Genomic DNA, 22,905 nt, shown 5'->3' with positions numbered 1-22,905 from the left:
CCTCATGACAGTTGCTAACTGCGATTAGCGTGGATCAACGAGGGCCGTCGACCAAGCACGCAGAGCAGCTGACCATGGTAACGCGCGCTGTCGCGAATTAGCAAAGTCAGCGATGGTTTGAGTCAACGGGGGAGGAATCTTTTATACAAGTAGCGACAAACCCCTCGAAGAAGGAGAGCCACATGCGCTCGGACCCAGAGCCAAGTCGCTAATCGCATATCGCAGGGCAAACCCCTCGAAGAAGGAGAGCCACATGCGCCCGGACCCCAAAAATCATGAAATGCAGCGAAAAGTGTTTCGGTTCCGTCCAAGGCGGGATTCCATAGAAACCGGTAGGATATTGGAAGGGCTTCGAGCGGTAAGCGGTTTAGACCGAGTCCCGCCCGATGCCACACTGCGGGAGACACACGTCCGACGGAAGAGAGAGAAAACCACTCACATTGAACGGGTAAACGTCGAGCAAGTTATCCACCCAATATGTGTGATGACCGTAGGATTTGGAGGGTCTAGATCAACGACGGAGATGCGACCCGATGGATGACCGGATTTGACGAAGTTATAAAGCAGATTGTGCGGGATTTTGAAGTTCGACGTGGATGATGAGTTGGCAGAGATTCGTGTTTCACGGGCATTCTTGGAGTAAACGGAAATAACGGCCGTTTCAAATGATCGAGTGTTTCCGGTGAACCTGACATGCTCATCCGTTAAAGGAATAGGTGGCCACCTCCCTATAAGGCGTTATGCAGTTACTGTAACCGCTGAAAGAAGGGATTCGAATGGATAGAGGCAAGGAACCAGAAAGCCGAGAAGCGGAAAAGAACAGTTAGGAAGTAGATTGGCTTTAAAGCCACAAAGAGGAGAGAGAGCAGCCCAAGAAGCAATAAGCAGACATGGAAGCAGAGAATCTAGAGCTGAGCTGACCTGAACAAGCAAAAGCAGCAAGTGAGCCAGGGTTAAGACAGAAACAGAGAGAGTCAGAGAGTCTGTGTACTACAGTGAGACTTGGGGGATCCAAGTACAGTCCTACTGATTGTATCTGTTGTGTGAGACTCAAATTGAGCTCACTGTAATAGGCAGAGCCACCAGAGGTTGGAGGTAGAGCCGCAGAGCCAGAGAGCTCTAATAGACTTCTAAAGAGCCACGAGGTTGCAGTGAAGTTGCAGCACAGTAGGAGATCGAATGATCGAGCTGTGGCTGGTTGTCTGAGGTGTGTCAAAGACAGGAGAAGGAGTTCTAGAGACAAATGCAGAATTCTGAGGGAGTCAGAGAAGCCAGAAGCTCGAGAAGCTTAGAGCACTGACTAAAGGAGTCTAGTCCAAAGAAGCCTAGACTTGTTTGCAGAACAAGGACAACCAGGGGTAAGAGGGCATTCTAAGCCCATTGGTTTAGCTGTAAACCAATGGAGTTAAGTGTAGCACTTGTAAAAGAATTGAAGCCATAATCCCAGAGAGCCTAATCGAGTTGATTCGAGCTCAAGGAGACGTAGCCTAAGATATTAGGGTGAACTCCATATTATATTGTTGTCTTATGGGTTTGTTGAATTGCTGCTTTATTTACTATTATTTGTGTTTCGCATTAGCATAAGCAAATGAAGATAAGCACTCAATAGTCAAAAACAAATACAAGCATACACCTATATTTTCAAGCATTTCTTAATTCCGCATTGGTTAATCATTAAGTCTTTTCAGAAAATTTAAAGCTTTGGAAGTGGGAGAGGTTCTTGTAAGTTAGACAAGAAGCCTAAGAGCCCCATTTTCAGATCAAAGCCACAACAAACTACTTTGCACAACAAAATAAATACAACAATAAAACAACATGTGCACAATAGACAACTTTTATAATTTTTCAACAACCCAACCGCGTTATATTATCAATCTATAATACAACAGTCTAGGGTTCCAGTGCGAGGGATCATGGCCCTCATACAATCATTGCTACAAGAATACAAACTAGGGTTTGGTGTCAGTCCTTCGACAACCAATGTACCCTGAACAAAGATAACACTTGACCTACTTGTTGATGGTGGCCACACACAACCCTTTCAATCCACATGTCCTGAACACATCTGCCGATCCTTTTGCTCCCAATCTATAGCAACACCAATCTGCCTCTATCAATGATCCATGTCCTTTAGGTCATTGAACACAACTCCAATCTGCCCTCTAGCTGATCATTAGTCCATCAACGAATCAACACATAGGTACTTCTTGTGAGTCGTTGACAACTTTGTTTGTGAACACCTCCTTAGTTGCACACTGCCGCTCCTTAGTCCTTCAAGAATGCAACCCTTTGAGACTTCTTCCCACTATTGCCTTCCTGTGTTGCTCCAATGAAGACAAACTTAGGGCATGGAGGGCTGCCCGCTATCATTGCAAGATGTCCTTGTTTTAAAAAAAAATGGGCTCAATGACTGGTTCACTTGGATGCCTTCTTTTATCCTTCAAGGAGTCAACCCTTGACGTCCAAACCTCTGCCATTCCTAGGAGACCTAATATCCTCAGGTTTGCACCTAGAGCACCCTTTGGACACCTACTTGCTGCCCTCCAATCAGCCACAAGATGCCCAATCCAACTGTTCAAATCGGGACCTCCACGCTTGCACTTTTCTCTCCTTGAAGACGTCCTGCACTGACCTCTTTACTTCAGATCTGAGCCTACACTTTTCGACCCTGTCTAGGGCATCATTATACTTGCAACATACAACATAAAACCCTAGAAAAGAAACCCTCCTCCTACGCAAATGTCACAAATAGTTGCAACCTTGTTTGGGGAGGGCTATTAGGCAACTTGGCATCCAAAACAAGCCCTTCCTTCAACTTGCATTCATACAAACTGTCTCGACCCTTCCAGTTGTGAAAATCCTCCTTCTTAGAACCAACCCTCTAGACCTCGGGCTAATGCCCTTCTACTCACGCCCAAATCTGCCTTGCCTTCACTTCCTGATCCCTGTTCAAACTTGACCCAAACAGTCATGAGAGAACACACATACAAGATTTGATCCCTCCTTCGCTATGTCTCTTGGAGCTGCAGCTATTTCAAAGAACTTGGCTTCTATGCTCAGTGTATTGCATGAGAGAAAGAAGTGCAATGGTGGATGAGGAATGAGGCTCCTCCTCTTTCATATTTATATTGTTCCTTAGGGTAACAACTAGCTCATCCAAAGGGTTTCCTCAAGTCAAGGCCAACAAGAATCTCCAACCATTTACCCTGTTACCGCCAAATTGGTAGGGGTCCTAGGAGGGGACCGTAAAAGGGCAACTACTAGGTAAAGGGCAACAATGGAGCGATAACCCACTGTCACCTTAGCTAAGGCTCCCTGCTCTTTACGAACTTTCACCGATGGGAGGAGACCTAGTATAAAGGGAATCACAAGATGAGTAGGTCAATGAAAGGATAAGGAGTGATTCCGAAGGCCTATTCACAAGAGAGTCGCAATTGTATGGTTCGCTTGCTCGGGAAGCAAGGTGATAAGCTCTATAGGAAGGATGAAGAGGGTCTTTGAGGTTAGGGTTTGATAGTATATCTTATCAAGGAAGCCCCTAGACTCTAGAGGTTTGGCTTCTACGTGATCTTTGTGGAATTGGAGTCAACAAGTTTCGGGACCACAAAGGGCCAAGACCCAAAATTAGGTCAAGGGTATGGAGTTGATCAAAGGGAAGCATTCTTACAACTTTATACTTTGACTTGCAAAAGGTGATGGCTTATCAAGATGAATTCGTTGATGTAATTATCCCTAGGAATTTTCATTCAAAATTACATGGCCCATACATTGAGAGATGCTATATAGAGACAAAATTCCACATTTTAAGCAGTGAATGTATGTAATAATTAGCCCTAAAAATAACAAAATTCCTAATCCAATGTATATGACAGAGTAAAATAAGAATAGCATTGAAAACATGTATGTACATGTAATAGAACATATCCAACCAACCAAAATTTGACAATAGAGAAGCTCCAAGATAAGATAAACCAAATCCAGACATCAAAATTCATCTATAAAGCTCCAATTCATCCTCCAAGAAAAAGTGCGAAATTCTCAAGAGAGAAAAGAGATCCAATTATCACTTGTATTTATACACTAATGAGGAGTTCAAATTAGTCTCCTAGGCCTACATAAGCCCCAAAAATAAAATAATGTGCTAATAACCTAACTTTTGGTGACAAGCCCACCAAACTAGCTCACAAATGAAATAATAAGCCTCTTAAGAGGTCAAATAATAAATAATACATGTCGTAGGGCCCTCCAAGAGGCCTAATGAGATCCATAGGTGCCATAAAGAAGAATATGACCCTCAAAAAGGATGGACAAGGGGTTGGCCCCTTGTTCTCCAAACAATAAACCTGTGGTGCTCCCAATGGGTGTGGGGGCATAATAATAACCTCATGGGTCTCCAAATGAGTTGAAGAGGCCTGTAGATCGTCTGTAAGGGATCTAATGATGGTGTTGTAGGTGATGCTACATGATCTTACAAATCTTGGGTCAACTGCCAAGTGCATGGTACATCTGTGGAGCTGGCTGGGCAAAGGTGAACCAGGTGCATCTTCCTTGTCCAATAGGTGAATCTCGAGCAATCTCTGAACATCCTCAGGCATCCATGGAGTGCTGTCTATTGCTGTGGAGGCCCATGGCTCTCAATGCACACCCTACATGTGCCAGTGTAGCCCTCTAGAGGGTTAGGACCCTGTATAGGGAGACCAAACCCGAGATGGAGACCATTTGCAATCTTGCATAAGATCCAATGCATTCTCTAGCCTTCCAGTACAACAAGTCATTAGAGAAATTGAGTAAAAGAACTTACCAACCATGGATCACAGGTGGGGACTTCATAATGGCTTGCCTTTCCATAATGGGCTTTGGCATGTGCTAATGCCTCCAAGCTCCAAATGGGGTTAGCCAAGTATCCTATTAGGTGGTTTCTACTTTTAAAGGGGGTAATAGGTTCAAGGTACACCTTTAAAAGGTGGTGGTATGTGACAGAGAGGTGAATGCAGTAGGGGATGAGAAGGGGCAACTCTGGGCCACATGTTGGGGTACAAGGGTAGCTAATAAAAGGGAAGTCCACACTTGGGTATATAATGTATAGGAGGGAGCAATCGTGGTACATGAGGTGCTCCGACCTTGATTTTTCCACCCTTCTTTATATGCCTTTTGCCTTTTTATGATTTTTCTTTGATTAACTGCTCAGGGCTCAAGGGGTAAGAGCATGATGTGTGAGATATAACAGTGGATACCCCCTTTTAAGGTAGGGCGGTTCATTGCCCACCAGGGGTTGGGACAATCATGGGTTCCTATATGATGAAGGAGGCTCATAGAACCTATAGGAACTAGGGTGATGGACATGATGATGGAGTAGAGCTCATGTATTGGCATTTGCCCACATGCTAAATGTGTTTGTCCCGACCACCTTTTGCATTTTGTGGTACATTTTCCTGTTGAACGTGGCCAATTATGCTTTTACTTTTCTTTTTAGCTGCATCAACTTCCGGGGCATCATTCCAAGTCTGACCCAAGGTGTGCGCAAGGGGAAGGGGAGGACTAGCCCTGTGTGGACCCAAGTGGGAAAAATGATGAATGGGGTAATAATGAGTGGAAAGAGGGTAATATATGCGGATGAGGAAGCGGGACCACGGAACCAAAATCATTTCCCGTGAAATACCATCCCTAAAGCCAAATGGTCAGTAAAAGAGATCCCATAAGACTAGAATCCAAAGTTAACATCCAAAAGGGGACTAGGGGACAAGAGCACAAACCTAGCCCGTTCTTTCTGCCGAATCCCCCCATTAATCCATGCCTAGAAGTGTCCATGATAAACAAACTACAATACTCAATTACCAAATGACAAGGCATACCTTTAGGTTCGGGAGGCCCACCTCCAAACATACGATCATGGCAGATGGGTGAGAGACCACATGGCTGACTCAGGTGGGGGAGAAATGGCACAATGAGCTAGTTGGCGGCTGCAAGGGGCTGCTGTCTACTGGCTGAGGACCACCTTGGAGAAATTTTTTCCTAGGGATATCACCTACAAAATGGTGGGTAACAGTTATAAAGAAAAAAAACAAAACTTACTTGACTTAGATAAGATCTTCAAGATGCTTTCCTTAATGTGATGGACTGCTTCTACCACGATTTTCTAAATAGGAATACCCTTTTTCAAACGATTGTTCGTCTCGACTTCTGGTTAGGATATGATGAAGCTGCTGCTACAGAATGATGTAGATTTCTGATTATGATCCCTTTGATTAGGGCTTTACACAGCACTGTTGTAAACCTATGATAGAGATTTTATTTATCCTCATAAAAGATTCTTTGTTGCTGTAATGTGGTCGGCTTCTTTATACTGTTAGGGCTCAAATTTTATATACACAGATGATGGATTCCTTTTAAGACTTAAAACAATACTTCAGGAATTCAGTTTTTGGCTCCTTCTTTAATTAGATTCTGCACTACTGTAGTAGATGGCTCAAGATAGGCCTAGAAATGCCTTGCACAACAGGTCTCGGTTTCCAAATATGTGTATACACATGTTTCTTCAGATCTTAGACTTATGGAGCTATACCCTTCTCTAAATGTATATAGGTCATGGTTGTAACTTCTCATCAGGCCTTCTATTGATCTTACAGATGCCTCTATACAACTTGGTCTTTAGTTCTTTCAAAAAGTGAACTTTTCATTGGTTATACAAAACACTTCAATCTTGTAGACCGATTACCCTTTTAGATTTAACACAGAACCTTATAATTCGGATCTCTGTGGTAGATCTAGACCCCAAATTTTATACACAGTACTTCGATCCTTCTCATAATATTCTCGGTCTCGTCTAGGCTAGTTGTCTAGGTGATCGGCTTTCTGAAATAATATTCAGCTCTTCTCTTGTTATGGCTTCCAAGTACTGTCCTGCAGCCCTAATCACTCAGGTCTGTGGCTTAGTTGCAGAGGTAAAGTTTCACAAACATGCCCAAAAATGTACTAATATCAATTCGATTTTCCTTCTAGATAGCTTGGCCTACAGAAGTGATCTTCTAGCTGCCTTTATTTTACTGACCTTGCTCTGAAACCATGTTGAGAAATCTAGGGCAACATGTTAGGGTTTCTTATTAATTTGATTTCTCTATTACTTGACAATTTCTTGTGATTAATTATTTCTTCTACTTATTTATTGTTATTATTATCATCAAGATAATTGCCAAAAACACAGAACACAAGATATAGGTGCTCAGCCAGGGCAAAACCCCTATAAGGGGAAAACCCAGTCACAAACTCTTCCTACTGTAGATTCAATTCAAGATGAGACATACCTGACCTTTGACCAAAGACATAGACTTACTCCTTCCACCAAGTCAGCCCTCAGCACATGTAGTTATTTGTCTTCTTCTTCTCTGCTTCTTTATTTCGGCTCCCTTCATCCAGTCTCAAGACCATATGAGTAGCATCACAAATTCGGTTTCCCATGACAGACTTCGCTTGCCCAAACTTTCCTTCTTCAGATTTTCGCATACTTCTTTACTAAGTCGAATTGCAGATGTGTGTGTCATATGTCCCTTAAAAAGTCGAATTCATTCCTTTATATAGTAGTTGGAGCATCCAATACTTGTCAATTGATGAAGAGGCCGACTTGTACACTGTTGAAGATGGCTGTCATGATGAGTTTGAGGCCGACTTGAGAGGAAGCTGACTTGGTGGAGGATAGATACAAAAATAATTTTTCTTTCTTGATCTAAAGGAGCCCAAGAAGGGTCTCTTACAATAATGACTTTGATTTTGACTCAACCAAAAATCCTAGAGCACGCAATGGGTGCTATGACCTATCGACCATTGACCCAATCATGAAATCCATGCTTTAATAAGTCAATAAAAAATTCCTTTGACAAATATATTACATCATGACTCAAGTACAATTATGAAGACTGACACTAGTTTCATTCTTCAGCACCCCTTGCCCTTCCTTGCCTGATTGGCAAAAGCAATATTCTCATCATCACTGCTGTACTAGCTTCCTAACAGAAAACTTGTTGTATTAGGCCCTGTAAAGGTGATCGCACTAATGTAAACGTGGAAACACTTTCTTTCTCTTCAGCTTTGCGTATCACACTCTCTTGTGTTTTTCTCCTCTATTTAATCTTGCTTTTATAATTTCTCATTGAGCTAAATCCCTGACGTTAATCTCCAAAGTGATGGATGGATAGGATTAAATCCTAACCCATTTGAGATCAACAGTTGAGATTAAAACGAATTCACTAAAGTAAATAATTTATTTTTGCTTAGTTTCTTTAATTCAATAGCCAACATAATTAATTATGTGCTTTTTCTAAGTTAGACTCGGGCTAAATTATAAAAACAACTTCCTCAATAAATTGAGCAAGTATGCTAAGGAGACTTGGTCGACTCCTGCATGCTTGACACCTAAGCAATGAAGAAGTACCTGTCAATTGCTACAATCATCAACAGGAAAAACATTTTGGCTTGCCCAAAACTGGGAAACGATTCCAGAATATTCTCTGTACATCCCCAATAAAAGATGATGCACCAAGGATGTGAAAGAGATGTACCAGAGCTGTCCCCTATGTCTGGGACAGAAGGGAACATTTCCTGCCAGACTGATGGTCCTGGAACACAAAACACTAGGAATGTTTCTCCTAATAGCAGGAATGTGTCCCCCACTACCAGGGCGGCTTATGTAGGGTTCACTGCATATACGGAAATCATTAATGCTGGACATGTAAATGTGTTCACATATTTTCTTTCTGTGCATTTCTAGGTATGAGCAATATGGCTAGTTTAAGCAACTTGGAGAAGAGCCAGCTGTGTGCATCAAAATATTTGGAGACGTGTGGGTGTTTCATTAGAGGTTCTGTTCTTGTGATCTTAGAATGTCTTGAATGATGATCATGACAATCTATAAATGTTCAATGAAATATGTTATTCTCTCCAGGATTTCACACTAATGAAGGCAGCTATTGTAAGTGATAAGGTAACATGGACCTTCTCTGCACCAGTTTTGTTACTTCATGCGACTTTCCAATGACTTAATGCATGTTCATGGATTATATGTACAGAGATTTACTACGAGTCTGACTCAATGTAGCTGTCTATAATGACACAATCCTTTGAACACTCTTTTAAATCATTCTGGGGTTGAGGCAATAACATCTCAGAGTTTTTACATCCTAGTAAAAACATTTAACCCTATTAATTCTTGCAGAATCAGTGGTATTAAATTTGAAAATCTGATTAGGGCACTAAACTAACATTAGTTTTCAGTTATTATCTGGGAGGTCTCTCTGAAGTTAAACCATTAGCTTTGAGTCTAAATAGAAGTATTATGAATATGTCCTGAAAATTCCAGCCACAGTCAATATCTGCTTATTGGTGTCTAAGTTTACTTCATGGCAGCTAAATGCCCAAGTATAATTTCAAGAGTTTCTTTTCTTTTCTTGAGAAGTGCTATGGATTCCATTACTATGTTCATTAGTATTTGTAGTTTCTATTTCTAACTTCATGCGCAAAGTTAGTAGTACTCTGACAGCTTCTTGATTGGATAATGGCTTTTTGCCGTTCCCGTGTGTTAATTGTAATGTCGTCAAAGCAGCATGATCCGAAAGTAATGTTTTCAATAATGGTTTCTTGTTCAGGTATTTAAGAAGCTTACTGGGTTTTTGAAGTCCCTTGGTGTCAAGGCAGTCTTTGATACAAGCTGCAGTAGAGACTTATCACTCATAGAAGCCTGTGAGGAATTTGTCAAGTGTCACAAGGGACAGTTTTCTGGTGAAAATGATCAATCGAAGTCGAGCCTACCAATGTTAACGTCTGCATGTCCAGGTCATTCCTTTGTTTATTTATGTGGAATTATGACCATTTGCTTTTATCAGAGCATGTCAGTGGACAATTTATGGTGCTGTTTTTGAGTTCTTTTACGTGGCACAAACAGTTTGTGCAAAGTCTGATATATACTCTCTTTTCTAATAGAGTTAGATGACCCTTTGTGGTCAATATGCATTCAGATCCTTGGTATAAAATATTTAAAAGTTTGAAAGGATGATTCATCATATTTCATTTCAATCTCAATTTCACTATCTGCATGTGGATGCAATATTGGAATTTTGGAATCGAACAGGTTTCTTTTTATTTGCTACATGAATGTCACTTTGAAACATTATTGACAATGTTTGGCTGTTTTGGAAAGAAATAAATATCTATTTACTGACATGTTATTTGATTTTTTCATATCTGATAAGACTCAAGAGTAGTATAGTCTAATGGTCATATGTTGTATTTCCTAGGTGTTAGAAAATAGATAAGATAAGATAATTTTATTAATGTCCAACAAATGACCATAATAGATCAACGAGACTGTCAGTTACAATGATTACATCATGCCAAGCTGGTGGACCAAACGGTCCCCTTTAACATTTCTTTTAAAAAGCAGAAAATACATCTATAATCTAAGTAAATGTAAATGTAGAAGCTAGAAGCTCTCGGCTTCGAAACAAAGCACTACGATGAAGCAGAGAAGGAGAAGAAGAAGAAGGGGGGAAGGAGTCTCTTGCCCAGTTCCTACTCCTAACATCCGAGGTTGAGAGAAGAAAACTGAGAGGAGCTTGTCAAAGTCCGCTGTCCTGTGGGCATACTGGCTATCACTGCTGTCGCCTGGAGGTTCTAGGGTGCCTCCCAGGCGTGGATCCAATCTTGGAGCGCTGGTGCAGTCTGGTGGGTTGGCCCCCCTGGGACCGCACTAATTTGGTCTCAGTGTCTGTGGGTCGGTCAATGGTTCTTTTGGTGCCCTGCGTTGATGGTAGCGCCCTAAAGAAGTCTGTGATCTTCTGCGTGGTGTCCGATCTGGTGGGGGGCTGAAGAAAACGGGCCCGAAATCTGAAGGCCTCCTGGAGATAAAGTGCAAGGCATCTCTGATCAACATATCTGAGGAAGCTGGTCAAAGTTTGAGAAGACCTGAAGAGACAATGGAAACGACCTCGAATCTCGTAGTAAGCAGGGCATCCGAAGATGAAGTGTGTCTCTGTCTCTATGACAGAGCTGACAAATCCTATCTGCCCTATCGCTGTGGTGATCTGTCTCCACCCGGAGTCTGTGAGACCTAACTCTGAGTTGCCCGAGGGGGATTCAAAGGGCATGCATCCAATGCTGGAATGTGTACTGGGGTCTGATGAGCCCATCCCTGATCTCCACGCAATGCTCCGTGTAGAAGGCCATTTTTGGACGCAACCCATTGGGAGGATTGGTCCATGTAGTCATATGTGATATTGATAAATAAGGTTCAGACATTCATATTGATAAAAAGTTAACATTACAGACTTTTCCAGGTTAGCCCCTTCCATTTTCATTTATCAACATTTCAGACAAAGCCAATGTGGCCCATCATCAGGGAAGGAAAGATCGATTTGAGGAGAGAATGGGTTTTAGCAATTGATATTGGCGTTGGTTAGGAATGGAAGCTGCTGTGATGTTGAGGATCACCCTTCCTCGTCAAACTTCACAGCCCTGCTCACCACTGTCCTCTTTTCTGCTGTGTGGATCTGGTACTGTTTGGAATGTGAAAATTTCAATCTCTAAGTGACTAATGTCCTTATAATCTCAATCAAACAAGTGGATTGCTGAATTTGGTTAATGCTGAATTAAATTTCAGACCATAACATCAATCATACAATAGCTAGAAATTAAATAGTAGAAGAATACAAATTGATTTCAGGCATATACTGGTAATTACTCCTATAAATCAGCACTTCACTGTTTTGGAAAACTTGCAAGGAAACCTCCATGCACTGTCCACAAAACAGCACTGCATGGATATCCAAAAACACCTTGAACAGAGCAGAATGGCCTGCTGTATCATTGTACAGCCTGTTTGTATGGATTGTATGGACGTCTGATGACTTGTTCATATGTATGTACAGATCCATATAGTATTGTCCATACAACTGTACAGTTCTGTATGATACTGCCGATATTGCTATACGGACTTCCATATTCCTGTACATAACCTTTCTGTATTCTGTATGGATCTGTACAGAATTACTGTATGGGACTGTGACACGACCCCAGTGATGGTCTCACCACCATGGGTATGCGGCACCGGCGAGATTTTGTATCGAGGCACTCAACTACTCTCTCCTGGACTACGCCTCTAGCCTATGTGCCTTAATGAATTCGCTTAGAAGACTTTGCGGAATTAAGTTTCAAAACGAATCAACACAGTAGCCAAATACTTCCAATAGTTAGACAATTATTCAAGTTCACTTCTTAGTTCAGTTCATTTACATCTTTATATTCATTCAATCTGCGATATATAAAAGCTTCGGCAATAAACAGTTCAATAGTACTTAACAATGTGTAATGAACAAGAACAATAATCCAGATATATACAATGGGAGGGGGAACTCCCGAACAGCAACTTCTCCCCTTCTTATTAAACTTAAAGGCTTTAGAAATATTTTACAACAGATTTACAAGGTGTGGCAGTCACTGGCCCAGCCCAATGCACTTGTCAAAATAACCAAGTCCCACCCAAGCTTGGGCATGCCCAACCTTAAAGGTTAGCACCTTGCCCAACAGAAACCCAAAATTCGGTACACTTACAAATTCCGAAATCCAACACTCAGCCCTGCATAGAAACTCGGCTTGCTTGGGCGAGCCCTCCTCTTCTTGTGACCTGCCTTAGCAGTGATTTCCTTTCTTTGCAACGTGCGCCCTTCACTTTTGCAGTTTTCCTTTGAGATGTGCGAACTTGCCTTGATGCCTTCTTACTATGCGACCATCCTTTATTTATATGCATCACTGCCCACTTCTTTGTTTTGGGCAAGTGCCCTTGCACAAGTTGGGCCGACCCTCGTTTCACCGTGCGGGCACCCCTGCGTGTCTCGGGCTGACTTGCCATATCGTGTAATCGCCCCTTGCTGTTTGGGCGCGCCGATGTGCCTGGCACACAATGCCCGTTTGGGCGCTCGAGAGCCCCGTCGTTGTGTGGGCGGGCCCAAGGCACAGGTGTTCGCCCCGTTGTGCGCTGCATGCTATGTCGCTTACCTCGTCTCGTTTAACCTTCGCTGCTCGTCGCCTTGTCGTGCATGTCAAAGCACCCCCACATACAGCGCCCAGGCATCCCGGTTTCGTGCGGGCACACCTATGGGTATGCGCATCCCTACATCGTGTTGATGCAATGTCCAACGGTTTGCTTGACTTTGTTCCAACTCTCCTACTCGACTAGCTTGTGTGCACGACACATTACGTCCTTTGTTGGGCGCTCGATGCCCCGCCTTCGTGCGGATGCGCAATCCATCTGTCCCACTATTCTCTAATGCGTCTAACCAACTCGACGACCATATATCTTGCGTCCCCTTCATCCAATTTACTTTGTGTTGGGTGTACTTGCCTTTGTGCAGGCGACCTCACCCATACTTACCATCTTTCGAATGTCGCCTCGGTCCTGCCTCTTCGTCTAAGCCAGCTTAGGCACACCTCTTAGGCGTGCTCAGGCCAGGGGCCTAACATCCTCCCCCACTTCAAATGGTTTTTGTCCTCGACAACAACTCAACCCAACAACCTTCTTTGCCAAGTCCAACCCTTCATCATCGTCATCATAGCAGTGGGACAAGTCTTCGTCTATGTCAGAATTCATGCAACTGAACTCATTGCAATTCTGCAAGAATAACATGTGTTGGTTCCTCTCGTGTCGTCGACTAGTCGGGTAGCTAATCCAACCATAGCGTCTCCTCAACAAGAACGCATGCATCCAAACATATCACAACTGTCGTCAATCTTCATGATCTCTCATCCACTCTGCATCTTCAGTCTACTTATTACTTCAAAGAGGGGTCTCACCATCCTGAGCAGATGATAGTGAGCCCATCCTCATCACATGCTCAAAAGGATGGTGGAATGGGCAAGGCTTACGGCCTTCCATCTCCACACTCATCCTCCACTTGCTCCAACATCTCAACCCATCGGTCTACATCTTCTTCTTCTAACCTTCTCGTGTATGCATCATGGTTCTCATCCTCTATATGATTAGTAGAAGTCTGGGCATCCATTGTCTCTACTTTAGCGACCTTGCAGTCTAACGCATAAGTCTCCATTGCCTCTAGTCGATTTGTCAATTCTAGAACACTATATGCCAATGTTGCCATTACTTTTGCTTGTTCCATGAGCATGGTCTCTATGCAACCCAACCTATCACGAACCTCTTCGTCATGTTGCTTCGCTTCCACACTCATTGCTATTATCCTATCCGTGGCTCCAACAGTAGGAATGTTTAGTGATTCCTCTTGTCCATCATCTATGAAAAACCTGTTCAACGGTGGCACATACATGGCTTCATATTTCTTCATGAATTCCATCCTAAGTACTGCTTCATAGTCGTCCAAGTGAATGATAGTGAAGTAGACCTTCCCTTGCCATTCTCCAATGTTCACCAATACATCTTCTGCAACTCCAAGGACGTTGGCTCCTTGGGAATTGATTTTCTTAACTGATGCTTGGGTTGGGGTGAACTTTAGTCCCAACCTCCTAGCAACCTCTTCTCGCATGAATTTGTGAGAAGTTCCAATGTCTAGCATGATCAACAACGACTTCCCATCAATAATAGATTCAACATACATCAGTTTATGCCTTTCCGGATCATGTTTCAGGATAACCTCCTTTACAACATCTCCCAAAATTTGCATAACTCCAACTGAAGGATGAGACGTTTGAGAACTCATCACCTTTTCCTTATCTAAATCTTCTTGAATCACCGTGCCATCCTCCTATCTTATCGAGCAATTCTTCGCCATGTGATCTCCATCCAATAGCCAACACATCAACGACTTCTTTCCCTTCAAATTTCCGCCTGCCTTTGTCCCATCTTTCTTAGAAAATTTCTCCTTCCCTTTGTCAGAGTCCTTGTCACCTTGCTTCTTTCCTTCTGCCTTACCCTCATGGTAGTCTAGAAGTTTTTCAGTAGCTGCAAATGCTTCTTCAAGAGTCTGAATCTTCTACCTTTTCAGTGTGACCAAGGTTTGAGTCCAATCACAAAGTTGAATGTTAGAAAATTATATATTACAGACCAATGGAACACATAGAATGTATTGCAGAAATATAAACACAGAAAACGCATAAAGCAAGAGAGACATAGATATACGCGGTTCACCCAATTTGGGCTACTTCCACGGGAAACAGCGAGTCCTTCTTTTTATATTCTCCAGCAAACTGAAGAGATACAACCTACAATAGATCTGCTATAATTTCCTCTTCACTCTCACACAATGTCCTCTCTCTTTCTCACTTAGAATATAGATATACATAGACACAATACAATTCCCTCATATATAGTGAGGGGTTGCCTTCTAGGGCAAGAAACCCTAAATTAAACATAACTTCTACCGTCAGTTCTCCGCCTAATGAACGACTTAAATTGACTACGATATTACAACATTTTACAAGGCAATTTTACATCTATTTTTAGCTTCGGGCAAATATTATGGGCGGCAACGCATTTCGAACTGGGGTCCAATGCAGTGCTACCTTTGAATAAAGAAGATAATTAGGCTCCACACCCAACATTGAACACCTTGTCCTTCTCTACCATTTTTGGATGCTCTAACATCAAGCTCAAATACTTATTTATGTAAGCTCGAATACTTCTTGTCTGCTTAATATACTTCACTTTCGTTTTCGCTGTTGAAAATTGACAATTCAGGGATGAATTTCCTTAAATAAAATCTCATTTCTGACAATTCTGGAGTCATTCTCTAAAAATAGAAAGCCATGTCTAACATCTCAAGTATGACTTTTGAAAAATAGTAAATCACCTTGCATCAATTGGTAATCAAGTATAGTTGAAGGAAAATCACTTAACTTATCATTAATCAATCCTAATAGTTCAATCTCGACTTAATCATCAATATTATTAATATTATCCTTTATGATACTATGATATTATTATTAAAAGGAATTACAAGTCGTCTTTCCTTCATCACCTATATCTCTTCGCACCTCTCTCCTTGATGACTCACACGGCACTACGTAACTCTCTCTCACTTAATGATATGTTACACTGTCTCTTACACACTCGTTAAAGACATGGCATATTCCTCTTACACTCATTAAGGGCATGTCATAAAAGATTCCTCTTATGCTCTCTTTAATGCATATGTTACAATCTCCTTAACTAAGGCGTGCATACCTCTCTTAATGGCATAAGCTACTAAGGCATGCGTACCTCTCCGTAATGGCATAAGTTACTAAGGCATGAGTTTCTCTCCTTAATGGCATGTGTTACACTCCCCTAAATGGCATATGTTACTCTTCCTCAAGGCATGCATATTGCTCCTCCTTTATGACATGAATTAGTTGCACCTCCTATATATATGTGTCTCATATCATCTTACCTTACTACTACTTGTGCATTGTGAAAGAAGAATTCGATCTTGAGAGAGAGAGTTGGAGAGTAAGAGTATAACTTCGTGAGCCAAGGTTGATTCAGTGCTTTAGTGTTTCAGTGTTGATTCAGTTGAAGGGAAGGTTGATTCAGTGTTTGCATCTGCTACTACTACCAGTGATCTTCATGCTACAAAATGTTCAGATTTGGGTGAAATTTCTCATTCTCTTGATCTCTCATTGTACTCAGTATCTCTGCTGAACAATTGCTATCTAATAGAAGAAAAATATGGTTGGGTTTTCCCCTTGTGGGTTTTGCCCTGCACATTGGACCTAAATTCTTTGTGTCTCATTTTGTTTTTGGCTGTCTTCTATTGTGCATTTGGTTTATGTTCTATCTACAATTGCTTAATTAATATTGCAACAAAAGGAAGTTTTTGAAATAAGTAATTGTTTCAGCATAGAACATCAGAACATTAGCATCCCATGTCTCATCTTGAGGGCTAAAATGAGCCATCAATTCTTCCTTCATTTCTTCCCATTTGGCGACTTTGACAGCATTGCCAAGGGGAACTTGCTCCATTTGTCTTCTCCACCACATCTTCGCATCTTTCTTCAATGTGGTGCAACAATCTTGATCTTCATTTCTTTAGAAGTGATCCCCAAACAATCAAGCTACTTCTCCATGTCCCAAATGAAATTTACAAGTATCTTCGCATTTCTTGTGCCTTCATATGACTCTAGCCCCTTCACTATGGATCGAGCTGCATGCCCCCTATGATACCATTTGTCATGAACCCAACAATGGTCGCACCACTATGGGCGTGCGACATTGACAAAATTTCGTATCGAGGCACTCAACTAATTTCTCCCGCAATATGCCTCTAGCCTATGTGCCTTAGTCAATTCACTTTCTAGACTTTGCGAAATTAAGTTTTCAAAACGAATAAGCACAATAGCCAAAACACTTCAACGCTTAGCCAATTATTCAAGTTCAATCTTACTTTAATTACTTCTTCACATTCATTTACAACTCATTCAAACATGCGATATCATAACTTCAAACATAAACAGTAAACAACATCAGCAATAGAACAACAATATGTACAACAAGAGGGGGAACTCCCAACATCAACTTCTCCCCTTTTTATTAAACTTCAAATATTTTAGAAAATATGTTACAACAAATCTACAAAGTTCCAGGCAACCCAACGCACTTGCCAAAAGTGCCAGGTCCCACAACCCAAGGCGCGCCCAATCGTAAAGGCTAGCACCTTGCCCAACAAAAACCCAAAATTCGACAGTCTTCAAAATCTAGAAATCCAACTCTATGACTTGCATAGAAACTCAGCTCACTTGGGCGAGCCCCTCCTCTTTTTGTGGCGTGCCTTAGCTGCGATATCTTTGCTTGTGATTCGTGCCCTTCATTCTGCGGTTTTGTTCTTCTTGATGTGCAAACTTGCTTGCTTGCCTTCAACTTCGTGCGACCTCCCTTATATGCGTTTGTGCTCAAGTTATTTGTTTGGGTCGACGCCCCTTAAAGTCTTGGGTTGACCTTCGTTTCATAGTGTAGGTGTGCCCAAGGCGCGAGCGTTCACCCTGCCGTGCACCACTCGATACATCCTTCATTTTGTCTCATTCAACCTTCGTTGCCCATCGCCTTGCTGTGCATGTCAAGACACACCCACAAACAACACCTGGGGGCCCTGCCTTCTTGTGGGTGTACCCATGGGCATGGGCGTCCTCATGTCGTGCTGATGCAACGTCCAATGATCCGTTGCACTTTGGTCCAACTCGTGTGCCCAACTAGCTCGCATGCATAATAGGTCATGTCTTGTTCTGGACGCCCGACACCTTGCCTTCATGCGGGCACGCTTAGGGCGCGCGACCCATCCATTTCGCCACTCTCTAATGCATCCAATCGCCCCAACGACCATATATATAACATTCCCTTCATTCGATTTACTTCATGTTGGGTGCACTTGCCTTCGTGCAGGCGACCTCTCACGTACTTCACCATCTTTTGGATGTCGTCTTGGTGGGGCATGCTCGCTTTCGTGTAAGTGTCCCATCCCACTACTTTGTCTAAGCCAACTCAGGCATGCCTCTTGGGCTTGCGTAGGCTAGGGGTCTGACATCGTTTCCCATTTCAAACGGTTTTTGTCCTCGACAATAACTCCACTCGGAAAACTTATTCACCAAGTCAAAACCGTCATGAAGCCATCAACTCCCATCTGCACTCAACCTACCACTCAAGTCCTTGCTTCACAAACTCTTCACTTCCTTCGTTTGAACCTTCATCATGGCTCATGTCTTCATGCGAGACAAACTCCTCAACCTCACGGTCATTAACCACAACTCATCGCAATTCTTCGCACTGCCCCAACTCACGGAAGGTTGCCCCCTCCAACTTGGCTGCATGCTTCAAGCGCAACCCGCATCGTGCCAACCCACCGCACATCATGATGTGAACCTATGCTGCCATACTCCAACTAACCTCCAACACATCTCAGTACATTTCACGACTCCATGACTCGAATTAGTTGGGTGATCAATGCAACTGTCACGTCCAACCCATGAGAATGCACCTCCTCATGCCATCACCGATTTTCTCCAACACTTCATCACATCTTCAAGTTTCATCAAGAAATCCTCCCATCTTCATGCATAAGTCCTTCAACAAATGCTTAATCGTTGAGCCATATGCAGGTCCATGAAGAAACTCCATCTCATCTCAGATATACTGCTCATCATCTCTGTCAAGGTGCCAAGCCTTCACTTGCCTCATCATCTCCTTAATCAAGCGAGCACACTTATCTTGGTCTTAAGTCCCATCACAAGCCACCTTTACCTTCTTCATTGCACGAGCAGTGTGTCCATGTCTTCCTTCAAAACGACCATGGTCTTGCTGCATGAATGTGCCTAGCATCCCCATTAGACCTGTTACACACCACCTGTGGGTGACACCCATAGGAGAAATTTTTCTCCTACGTTGTCTTCAACTGATAGCCAACAACCCATTGTAGCCACTAGATAACTCAATGTGCCATCATCTCTGCCATCTGGGCCAACCATTATGTGCCCTCGAATATCTATCATGATTGTATGTTTGAAGGTGGGCCTTCCAACCCCAAAGGTATGACTTTCATTATGTAATTGGGTATTTTTCCTTACTTATCATGGACACTTCTGGGTATGGATTAGTGGTGGGATTTGGCAGAAAGAATGGGCTTGGTCTGTACTCTTGACCCCTCGTCCAACTTGGTGGTTAACCTTGTATCCTAATTTTTGGGATCTCCTCTATTAGCTACTAGCTTTAGGAGTGGCATTACATGGGAAACCCCGAGTTTGGTTGTGTTGTCCGACTTCCTGACATCACATACATCACTCCCCTCTGTTCATTATAACCCCTTTTCACATATTTCCCATCCAGGTCCACATTTTGCCATTGGGTCCACAAGGAGTTAGTCTCCCCTCCCCTTGTCCACACTTTGGGTTGGCCCTGCAATGTGGCCCCGAAGGTTGATGCAGTTAAAAAGAAAATTAAAAGCATAATATGGCCACTTACAATAGGAAATGTACCATAAAATGCAAAAGATGTCTATGACATAAAAATTTAGCACATGGGCAAAAGCCAAACATGAGCTCTATCCCTTATCATCGCCATCACCCTAGTTCCTAGGGCCCCTATGTGAGCCCCCTGCATCATTAAGGAACCCATGATTGTTCCAAACCTTGGTGGGCGATGAATTGCCCAACCTTAAGGGGGTATTCACTGCTATATCATTCACATCATGCTTTGATTCCTTGGAGCCCTGAGCAGTGATAAAAGAAAAATCAGTAAAAGGCAAAGCACATATGAAGAAGGGTAGAAAAACAAAGGTCGGGGTAACTCATGTACCATGATTGCTCCCTCCTACATCTATACACTTATGTGTGGGCTTCCCTTGTATTGTGGCATGTGGCTTGGAGCCTTCCTTGTTGCCCCACTCAATTCCATCATTATTTCATGTGACACCTGCCATCTAACGGACGTACCATGGACTTGTCATTACCTTAGAGGTTGAAACCACCTAATAGTGTCCTTGATTAACCTCCCTCTTGAACCTATGGATACTTGTACATTCTAAAGCCCATTATGGAAGGGCATGCCACTATGGTGCCCATTTGGTTCCGTGATTTGTAAACTCATTTGCCCAATTACACTATTGCATTGTTGCACTGGAAGGCAAGGAGACACATTGGATCTTATACAGGATTGCAGATGGGTCTTCATCTTGGGGTTTGGTCTTCCTATCTGGGATCCAAGCCCTCCAGAGGGTCTTAATGGAATTTATAGGGTGAGCGTTGAGAGCCCTCCAATTTTGAACGAATTCTGACGGTGGAATTTCAAATAAATTGATGCCCTAGCTATCACACCAAGAGGGAACCCTTGAAGTTGCTCTGACTTGGGGATTTCTTGAAGGTTTGCACTTTGTAGTTCATAGTTCAAAACCTTTTCTCTTTTATAGGTGATTATTGGATGAGCGTTTACTTAGTATATCTCTCAACCCTTGGTCTCTTATAGTATTTCTCTTAAAGGATTTTCGTGGCAAGTCACTCTAGCTTCTCCCAAAGCTCACAATATAATTGAATTTTTCCATTGAATGAGCCATCCTTGCCACACTTTGAACCCTAGTATAAATACATCAATCACAAGTGAGGGGTCTTGGAAGTTGTGATCTTAGGCATTCATCATTATTGAATATTCCTTAACTCGAGGTCATCCTTCATAGGTATTTCTTGGGGAGGCTTTCAACTTTTCTTTAAGCATTTGATCCATTAATTAATCCTTTCCTTTGAATGGGCCTTGGAAATCACATTAGACCTTGCCATTGAGCCTATCATTCAAGTGATTTCTTCCATAACAGGACTCCCATCAGTGAAAGTCCATAAAAAGTAGGGGGCAATGATTGAGGTGATAGTGGGCCCTTGTCACGTTGTTGCCATTTGGTCTAGTAGTTGTCCATTAGGTACTCCTCCTAGGGCCCCTGCTAGATTGAGTGGTAACAAGTCCGTCTGCACAACTTCTTAACACCAACATGACCATCTTGCATCTTGCATGACATCCTTGCTTTGGCACTTTTGCTTGATGCCCCTATGCGACATCCTTTGCAAGTGCCCTTGCTTGACATCCCTGCATGATGTCTGCCATGCCCTTTTTTCATTCAAGTGAACACTCAATCAAATGTTCCTTCCTTCAATTTGATGCGCACAACTTTGGTTACTTAGCTTGTCCACTTCGGCACGACTAGCACAACTTCCGCGATTGCATCCTTGCGTTTAGTGGGGTTGGCGCCCTCAGTCGCCCTACCCTCATGTCATCAATGCAGGTCCCTGCCTTCACCGTTGTCTCCTCCACTAAAGGTTCACCAAGGACTTATCCTCAGTCTTCAATGAGACTAAGGACGTCATTGCACGACGTCTGCCATGCCCTTCTTTCATTCAAGTGAACACCCTCAATCAAACGTTCCTTCCATCAACGTGATGCTCACAACTTTGGTTACTCAGCGTGTCCATTTCGGCAAGACTAGCACAACTTCCGCCATCGCATCCTTGCGTTTGATCGGTTTGGCACCCTCAGTCGCCTTACCCTCATGTGATCAACGCAGGTTCCTTCCTGCACCGTTGTCTCCTCCACTAAAGGTTCGTCAAGGATTTCTCCTCATTCTTCAACGAGAGTTCAATGAAGAAGTCTCATAGTTTCAAGTTATTTTTACCAAATTTTCTTACTGACAATCCCAAACATGTGAATGCAAATTTACATGGAACATTGGCTACCTCTACGCATTGACTTTCCAGTTGATATACAAATTAAATGCAAGCACACACATGAAATTGTATATAGTTGTTTTTGGTCAATTGACTCTGGAAAAACCCACAAGGGGAAACCAATCTTCAAAGGGGATTTTATTTGCTTGTAGAGAATATTCTTACAACATTAAATTCACAAGGAAAAAACAACTTATCTCTTTCGTTGAAGATGCAACTCAGAGGTTCTCTTTTCACTGAACTCTGGACTAATTTTTCTCACCCACAGTTTGCTCTCCTTTAGTCAAAATTACAAACTTTTTGACAACTCCTTCAACACTGGAAAAAATCACTAAACTGTCCACAGTGAGCACTGCAAACTTGGGTATGTTGAAGAATCTAGGGCATTCAAAAATTAAAGTGATTCTTCTTAGCATGATAACAATTTGTGAAGTTCTTTTGCAATTTTATCTTATCTTGATCTTCATTTTATTATTAGTGTGAGTTTGCTTCATCAAACTGCTATCAAAACAAAAGAGGCAAGAACACAAAGTATTTGGCTTTCTGCAAGGGCCAAAACCTATCCCTCTTCGAGAGGAAACCCGCACAAAAATTCTTCTTATAGAGATTCCAATTGACGAGTACTAGGACCATGACCCTTGACTTGTTCTGCCACTCCAAGACCAAGACATCAATCCCTTTCTCTGCCATTGCTGAGAGCATCATCATCACTGCTACCATGCTTAT

General features: G+C 42.5%; 1 protein-coding gene across 1 annotated transcript in view; it reads left to right on the top strand.

Moving 5' to 3' along the window:
- Window positions 1-22,905, top strand: part of NAR1 (ferredoxin hydrogenase) — a 347,518-nt gene that overhangs the window by 102,874 nt on the left and 221,739 nt on the right. Inside the window, exon 4 of the mRNA XM_089402187.1 lies at window positions 9,636-9,822. Coding sequence (XP_089258313.1) covers window positions 9,636-9,822 — 187 coding nt within the window. The remainder of the gene's footprint in view (window positions 1-9,635; window positions 9,823-22,905) is intronic.

Source organism: Pinus tabuliformis, chromosome 2_1, assembly GCF_031772625.1.
Source record: "Pinus tabuliformis cultivar Carrire ecotype Pingquan chromosome 2_1, CPIR1, whole genome shotgun sequence".
Lineage (NCBI taxonomy): Eukaryota > Viridiplantae > Streptophyta > Pinopsida > Pinales > Pinaceae > Pinus > Pinus tabuliformis.
Note: the sequence above shows the minus strand (reverse complement) of the source record. Positions and strands in the feature narration are given on the sequence as shown.